The following is a 9,032-nucleotide window of genomic DNA, read 5'->3' on the forward strand; positions in this document are numbered from 1 at the left end:
ACAACCCTAACAAAACCACAACCATAATCCAACCATGCGGTCTGTTTCCAAGAGCCCTGGAAATACCCCAGGCACTGATGAGTTACACTTAATATGAAGGCTGCTCTCTGTGTGTGTGTGTGTGTGTGTGTGTGTGTGTGTGTAGCCTAATCAACGTACATTCTACACGAGCTATAGATGGCCTATAGATGGTTTTACATGGATTATAAATAGTTTTAAATGTTTTATAGATGTTTTAAAATGTTCAAACATTAATGGTCATCAGAGTTTGTTATGAAGGGACTTCAAAGACGGAAACGTCATAACAAAATATCATCACCTCGCTATAATAAACATTCCACCTCGCTATAATAAACATTCCACCTCGCTATAATAAACATTCCACCTCGCTATAATAAACATTCCACCTCGCTATAATAAACATTCCACCTCGCTATAATAAACATTCCACCTCGCTATAATAAACATTCCACCTCGCTATAATAAACATTCCACCTCGCTATAATAAACATTCCACCTCGCTATAATAAACATTCCACCTCGCTATAATAAACATTCCACCTCACTATAATAAACATTCCACCTCACTATAATAAACATTTCTAGATTAGTGAATGTCAAACTGGAGTTTGTTGTTAAGAGATTTTAATAAACCTTCCACTCCTTCTCGTCCATACTGTATCTAACCAACCTTCAGCCCTGAATGACGAGCACAACAACAATTACAGGAATGTGTTGAGTCCACCGTTCTCCTGGAACAGCCAACAGCCAACTCTACAGACTGTTCCAGGTTGGGAACAGCCAACTCTACTCTACAGACTGTTCCAGGTTGGGAACAGCCAACTCTACAGAGTGTTCCAGGTTGGGAACAACCAACTCTACAGACTGTTCCAGGTTGGGAACAGCCAATGTTGGAGCAAACCATTGAGGAAAGCTCAGCATTGCATGCAGATAGGTTTGGCTGCTAGGCTGAAGTAGCAAGGACATGCACATTAAGAGAAGATGATATCCAGGCCATATGACACCCAGACCATACTATATATTTTTGAAAGAATACATTAACCAAGACCATACGTGCATTCATGACAGCTGAACGTGCTGTGGTCAGCAGGGTACAGGAAGAAAGATGTAGGCAAGATAACTGATGACTAACACGTAAAACATAAGCATGCAATACATACATTATTTTTAGGACATGGAAAGAGTTCTGCCATCGTTGTAACCAAAAGCAGATACTAAGGGGGAGTAACTTTATTTACATATGTGATGTACACAAATACTCTGTATGTATAAAAGCAGAGCCAGTGCTAAGAAGCGGCGGCTGTTCCGCGGACCAGCACGGCTTTTAATAACTTGTGTTAAAGTCTACATTGAATTCACAACGTTCTTCTGAGAGTATTATATTTCTATAGACAGTATTATATTTCTATAGACAGTATTATATTTCTATAGACAGTATTATATTTCTATAGACAGTATTATATTTCTATAGACAGTATTATATTTCTATAGACAGTATTATATTTCTATAGACAGTATTATATTTCTATAGACAGTATTATATTTCTATAGACAGTATTATATTTCTATAGACAGTATTATATTTCTATAGACAGTATTATATTTCTATAGACAGTATTATATTTCTATAGACAGTATTATATTTCTATAGACAGTATTATATTTCTATAGACAGTATTATATTTCTATAGACAGTATTATATTTCTATAGACAGTATTATATTTCTGAAACAATTATCTACGACACCAACTCTACAGCCTGTTCCGGGTTGGGGACAGCCAACTCTACAGCCTGTTCCGGGTTGGGGACAGCCAACTCTACAGCCTGTTCCGGGTTGGGGACAGCCAACTCTACAGCCTGTTCCGGGTTGGGGACAGCCAACTCTACAGCCTGTTCCGGGTTGGGGACAGCCAACTCTACAGCCTGTTCCGGGTTGGGGACAGCCAACTCTACAGCCTGTTCCGGGTTGGGGACAGCCAACTCTACAGACTGTTCCGGGTTGGGGACAGCCAACTCTACAGACTGTTCCGGGTTGGGGACAGCCAACTCTACAGACTGTTCCGGGTTGGGGACAGCCAACTCTACAGACTGTTCCGGGTTGGGGACAGCCAACTCTACAGACTGTTCCGGGTTGGGGACAGCCAACTCTACAGACTGTTCCGGGTTGGGGACAGCCAACTCTACAGACTGTTCCGGGTTGGGAACAGCCAACTCTACAGACTGTTCCGGGTTGGGAACAGCCAACTCTATAGACTATTCCGGGTTGGGAACAGCCAACTCTACAATTATCTACGACACCAACTCTACAGACTGTTCCAGGTTGGGAACAGCCAACTCTACAGACTGTTCCAGATTGGGAACAGACAACAGCCAACTCTACAGACTGTTCCAGGTTGGGAACAGACAACAGCCAACTCTACAGACTGTTCCAGGTTGGGAACAGCCCGTTCCCCAGACCTGAATCCAATTGAGCACATCTGGGACATCATGTCTCGCTCCATCCACCAACGCCACGTTGCACCACAGACTGTCCAGGAGTTGGCGGATGCTTTAGTCCAGGTCTGGGAGGAGATCCCTCAGGAGACCATCCGCCACCTCATCAGGAGCATGCCCAGGCGTTGTAAAGAGGTCATACAGGCACGTGGAGGCCACACACACTACTGAGCCTCATTTTGACTTGTTTTAAGGATATTACATCAAAGTTGGATCAGCCTGTTGTGTGGTTTTCCACTTTAATTTTGAGTGTGACTCCAAATCCAGACCTCCATGGGTTGATACATTTGATTTCCATTGATCATTTTTGTGTGATTTTGTTGTCAGCACATTCAACTATGTAAAGAAAAAAGTATTTAATAAGAATATTTCATTCATTCAGATCTAGGATGCGTTATTTTAGTGTTCCCTTTATTTTTTTGAGCAGTGTATATATATGCCAAGAAAAACATTGATTTCAAAAAGTTTAACAAACCATACAATTCTATAAACGAGGACCACTTTTAACAGTTTCAACTGAAAAGTGTCGAAAAACTACATTCACTGGAAGAACTCTGCAGATGCTTGATCTTCGGGAACAGAATTACGGTAAAATCTCCCTCAGGTTTCTTCCAAAAAACTTGGTTAAATATCTGCCTTGAATTAAGATTCAAAGAAATTATGGGATGTCAGTTATGATATAAGACATTTAAGTCCTTTACAAGGCGCTCTTATCCAGAGTGACTTACAGGAGCTCAAGGGCAAAGACAGATGTTTCACCTAGTGGGCTCGGGGATTCGAACCAGTGACCTTTCGGTTACTGGCCCAACGCTCTTAAAATCGCTAGACTTGAGTTTGAAAAATAAAAAAATACATCTACTTTTGAACTACAGTAAGTGAAGTGGATTTACAGTAACTGAATTACATCACGGGTCCCTGATCTGTACACTACACAGAAACGCCTAATTATGGATATGAATGTTATTTTCATGTTTCACAAGTTTGGGCATCACAACACAGCAGAGTAGAGTGTAGTCGAGTATTACTACTGTACTGTATTATAATGTACTACTGTATTGTACTGTACTACTGTACTGTATTATAATGTACTACTGTACTACCGTACTCCACTACACTGTGCTGCACTACTGTACTGTACTGCACGGTACTGTATTGTACTACTGTATTGTACTACTGTATTATACTACTGTATTGTACTACTGTATTGTTCTACAGTACTGTATTGTACTACTGTATTATACTACTGTATTATACTACTGTATTATACTACTGTGTTATACTACTGTGTTATACTACTGTATTGTACTACTGTATTGTACTACTGTATTGTATTGTTCTACTGTACTGTATTGTACTACTGTATTGTACTGTATTGTACTACTGTATTGGATTGTTCTACTGTACTGTATTGTACTAACGTATTGTACTGTATTGTACTACTGTATTGTACGTCCAGTGTAGGTCGGTGCTCAGTGGGTGAGGTTGCTGGTTACAGTAAATGGAGAGAGAGGGGGCTCATGGGTAGGAGTCAGTAAGAGCTGGGAGAGAGAGAGAGAGACACTATGAGCTGAACATAACAGTCAGTGTGTATAGGACAGTGTGTAGAGGACAGTGTGTAGAGGACAGTGTGTATATATGTAGATAAAATACTGTGGGATCTTTTGTCTTCAGGTCAGCAGTAATGTGTATATTAGTTGGCTGGGGTGTTTAGGTCAGCAATATTGTGTTCTGTATATTAGTTGGCTGGGGGTCTTTAGGTCAGCAGTATAGTGTATATTAGTTGGCTGGGGTCTTCAGGTCAGCAGTATTGTGTTGTGTATATTAGTTGGCTGGGGTCTTTAGGTCAGCAGTATTGTGTATATTAGTTGGCTGGGGTCTTTAGGTCAGCAGTATTGTGTATATTAGTTGGCTGGGGTCTTTAGGTCAGCAATATATTAGTTGGCTGGGGTCTTTAGGTCAGCAGTATAGTGTATATTAGTTGGCTGGGGTCTTAGGTCAGCAGTATTGTGTTGTGTATATTAGTTGGCTGGGGTCTTTAGGTCAGCAGTATTGTGTATATTAGTTGGCTGGGGTCTTTAGGTCAGCAGTATTGTGTTATTAGTTGGCTGGGGTCTTTAGGTCAGCAGTATTGTGTATATTAGTTGGCTGGGGTCATTAGGTCAGCAGTATTGTGTATATTAGTTGGCTGGGGTCTTTAGGTTAGCAGTATTGTGTATATTAGTTGGCTGGGGTCTTTAGGTCAGCAGTATTGTGTATATTAGTTGGCTGGGGTCTTTAGGTCAGCAGCATGTGTATTGGCTGGGGTCATTAGGTCAGCAGTATAGTGTATATTAGTTGGCTGGGGTCTTTAGGTCAGCAGTATTGTGTATATTAGTTGGCTGGGGTCATTAGGTCAGCAGTATTGTGTATATTAGTTGGCTGGGGTCTTTAGGTCAGCAGTATTGTGTATATTAGTTGGCTGGGGTCTTTAGGTCAGCAGTATTGTGTTGTGTATATTAGTTGGCTGGGGTCTTTAGGTCAGCAGTATTGTGTATATTAGTTGGCTGGGGTCTTTAGGTCAGCAGTATAGTGTATATTAGTTGGCTGGGGTCTTTAGGTCAGCAGTATTGTGTATATTAGTTGGCTGGGGTCATTAGGTCAGCAGTATAGTGTATATTAGTTGGCTGGGGTCATTAGGTCAGCAGTATTGTGTATATTAGTTGGCTGGGGTCTTTAGGTCAGGTGTATATTAGTTGGCAGTATTAGGTGTATTGTGTATATTAGTTGGCTGGGGTCTTTAGGTCAGCAGTATTGTGTATATTAGTTGGCTGGGGTCTTTAGGTCAGCAGTATGTGTATATTAGTTGGCTGGGGTCTTTAGGTCAGCAGTATTGTGTATATTAGTTGGCTGGGGTCTTTAGGTCAGCAGTATTGTGTATATTAGTTAGGTCAGCTGTGTATATTAGTTGGCTGGGGTCTTTAGGTCAGCAGTATAGTGTATATTAGTTGGCTGGGTCTTTAGGTCAGCAGTATAGTGTATATTAGTTGGCTGGGGTCTTTAGGTCAGCAGTATTGTGTATATTAGTTGGCTGGGTCTTTAGGTCAGCAGTATTGTGTATATTAGTTGGCTGTTGTCTTTAGGTCAGCAGTATAGTGTATATTAGTTGGCTGGGGTCTTTAGGTCAGCAGTGTTGTGTATATTATTGGCTGGGGTCTTTAGGTCAGCAGTATTGTGGGGTTGGCTGGGGTCTTTAGGTCAGCAGTATAGTGTATATTAGTTGGCTGGGGTCATTAGGTCAGCAGTATAGTGTATATTAGTTGGCTGGGGTCTTTAGGTCAGCAGTATTGTGTATATTAGTTGGCTGGTGTCTTTAGGTCAGCAGTATTGTGTATATTAGTTGGCTGGTGTCTTTAGGTTAACGCCCAAGCCAGGTGACACCATCCCACTGCTGAGGGTGCGCATCATGGCATGCACCACACACATACTGTTGCACCAGGCTGAGGGGGGACTCCCGTTCCTGCGACACACACGTGTGTGTGTGTGAGTAAAAACACTTTCAGATTGATTATGCCTAATCAACCAGAACAAAACATTGGTTCAGTCAGGTCATATACACACTAGCCGTGTGTTCTTTATCGGTTGTTTTCCCCAAGCGGCCGCAGATTCATTCATTGATTCGGTTGGCCAACACCTTTCTATAATAGTCTATAGCGTCGCAGAATACATATACGCACCGCAGCCCCGGCCACAACAGACGAATAGATGGCCAAGCAACAACCGTATAGCAACATCCTCTCCATTCCGCTCCCCCTCTTCTTCAGTCTGGGTACTGTGGGAGGTTTTTGATTGGCCATCTCTTTCCCTAGCCGCGCTCTCATCGGCTGTTACCTCGACGTGACCTCCGACAGTTCCGAACGGTTCCGAGGGCCAGGACTCCTCCGATATGGTAACTATGGAAATGCTGACCACCTCCCCCTCCTCTCTGCCAATAAACTCCTCACCACCTCCCTTTCTCCTTTCTTCCCCAGAGGAAGATGAAGAGATGAAGGAAGAGAGGGAGGAGATTGAGGAGATGGAGGAGGAAGGGGGGGTGCTGCCTAGCAGCGATACCCCCATAGAGTCTCCCCTCCCTGGCAGGGGTGGACCCGTGTTACCCCCTCTGGTCAACGGGTCCTGTTTCATCACTAAACTAGACTTCTCTCCTACGGTCTTCAGATGAGAGAACAGGAGGGACTGGGCATCCTGGAGAAAGGAGAGAGGATAGACAGGGGTTAGAAGAATAGAACTCCAGCGACACAAAAGACGACAGAAGAGGCGAGATTGGACTCCTAGATAAACAAGGAGAGGACAGAGGAGAGAAAGGGGGATAGAAATTGGAGGAGTACTCTGTCAAAAGGGCTGGGAGTTTTTCCCCTGACTTGCTAAGACAAACACTACTCCCACTATCTTCACACTAGATAGCAGGAGAGATGGGTTATCATGGATAAACAAGTAGAAGATCACTTAGAAATTGGAGGAATACTTCACGATGAGGCTGGGAGTTTACCCTGTCAGTATGAATGAAATTAGTGGATCCTGCCATGATGACTATATTAGATTTAATCTACTATTACTTGGAATAAACTGACAGCTAAAACGCTCCTTGTCCCGGAATGGCATGTTAAATATATATATATATATTTATTTATTTAAAAGACTGCACCCGATAGCAGTTTTTTTCGGGCGGAGATCTCTCGAGAAGTCACAAACGGTCTGCCTTTGCTACAGATGATCAGCAGAGATAATACCATGGATAGATAGATAGTACACTAGTTTATATTGGTTTACAGTTTAGTACTACGCGGCGTTTGTCTGTCAATCTATCGAACACAACTGTAAGTATTTAGCAAAAATTGTGCAAGATTTGACATTGCCAACAAACGGAAGTGCTCAGAATAAATATATATACACAATGTTAAAACCAGCTCCTTCAACAACAAGATATCGATCATCTCGAAAACTAAAGCAGTTAACTTGATATGTCTCAACACTTGTCATAGTTAGCTAGCTAACTTCTGAATTCGTTGACACTTTTATCCTTAAACGCTTCAACTACAAGAAGTATCCTACTAAAGTTATTCAATAGTCACCACGTATTAAACTAACGCACAATTAAAAAGCAAACTCACTTTCGACAAAAAACAGAGAGCCGCTGTTGCTAGTAACTAACGTTACTAGTGGCGTGTTGTCCTGTCTTCGCACTCGAAATAAAGGGGATTTTGGACACTTTCCCCACTAGAATACGCTTATCGCATCCTAACAACCTTTCATCAGACGGCGAGATACACGCAGACTGCTGATATCAACATGAAACGTTAAAATCAGGTCAGAGGAAGAGGTACTGCTCAGTCTCTTCTGTAAGAGAGACAAAACTGTTTGACGCGCTGTGATGACGTCAGGTCGATTTCACTCTCCATGGCGCCTTGTTATGACTCGTTTGTTTACAGGGACAATTTTTCTGAAGCTTGGCAAATTAGAATCTAAAAAAACATTTTTATGATATATGGCAAAGAAAACAAATGTTTGGTAATCTAGGACTTGACAAATAATATGTCAGATTTCATAGATTTCCCCAGTATCTCTACTTGCACATTCATCTTCTACACATCTACCATTCCAGTGTTTAATTGCTATATTGTAATTACTTCTCCACCATGGCCTATTTATTGCCTTAACTCTTATCTTACCTCATTTGCGCTCACTGTATATATACTTTTTGTTTTCTTTAGTTCTTCTGTTTTATTGACTATGTTTTGTTTACTCCGTGTGTAACTCTGTGTTGTTTGTGTTGACACTGCTTTGCTTTATCTTGGCCAGGTCGCAGTTGCAAATGAGAACTTGTTCTCAACTAGCCTACCTGGTTAAATAAAGGTGAAATAAAAAAGTACAAAATAAAAAATTGTCATCTGACAAATGAATGAAGCTGACGAGTTGTGATATTGTCTTGAAAACCTTTAGTAGGAAGAAAATCAATTATTATCACACACTGACGTTCAGATGTGATTCACTGTGGCTGCAAGGCTCATACATAATATCATTATGACCATGTATATCTGTCATAATAAAACCTGTTCATACAGCGAGAGAAGCATTGGAGAGAGGAATACTTTGTTTGTATTATTATTTACTACACTTAAACAAATATAACACAGAGGCTTTCTAAAATAATTATTTAGAGAATGGAATGTTTCTGTTGAAAACAGGGTTTTAAGACCCTTGTCAAAACAAATACATGTGTGAAATAGCCCCCTTTTCCTTGTATAGGGCTCTGGTCAAAAGTAGTGCACTATATAGGGAATAGTGTGCCATTTCAGACACAGACATCTGCTCTAAAAAGGATAGAGTGGTTAATGTATACACACCTATTAATCTTATTTTAATGCAACGTCATTATAAGGATACAAGGTGAGACCCAAGTGCAGACGCAGGAAGCAGACGGTTGAGCTCCGATATTTATTAATCCAAGGGGTTGGTAAAAGGTAGGTCGGGGACAGGCGAG

General features: G+C 41.4%; 1 protein-coding gene across 3 annotated transcripts in view; it reads right to left on the reverse strand.

The window, feature by feature from the left end:
- LOC121839431 (F-box/WD repeat-containing protein 7-like) overlaps positions 1 to 7,905 on the reverse strand; it is a 32,905-nt gene extending 25,000 nt beyond the window's left edge. For 2 of the 3 annotated variants that reach the window (XM_042298540.1, XM_042298539.1), the window contains exons 1-2: positions 7,663 to 7,905; positions 6,383 to 6,736 (exon numbers count right to left, since the gene is read on the reverse strand). In XM_042298540.1, coding sequence (XP_042154474.1) covers positions 6,383 to 6,676 — 294 coding nt within the window. In that variant the 5' untranslated portion in view covers positions 6,677 to 6,736; positions 7,663 to 7,905. Of the gene's footprint in view, positions 1 to 6,228; positions 6,737 to 7,662 lie in introns of those variants that run through there. The other variant, XM_042298541.1, reaches the window with a different exon arrangement.
- Between the last annotated feature and the right edge of the window lie 1,127 nt (positions 7,906 to 9,032).

Source organism: Oncorhynchus tshawytscha, linkage group LG15 (genome assembly GCF_018296145.1).
Source record: "Oncorhynchus tshawytscha isolate Ot180627B linkage group LG15, Otsh_v2.0, whole genome shotgun sequence".
NCBI classification, from domain to species: domain Eukaryota; kingdom Metazoa; phylum Chordata; class Actinopteri; order Salmoniformes; family Salmonidae; genus Oncorhynchus; species Oncorhynchus tshawytscha.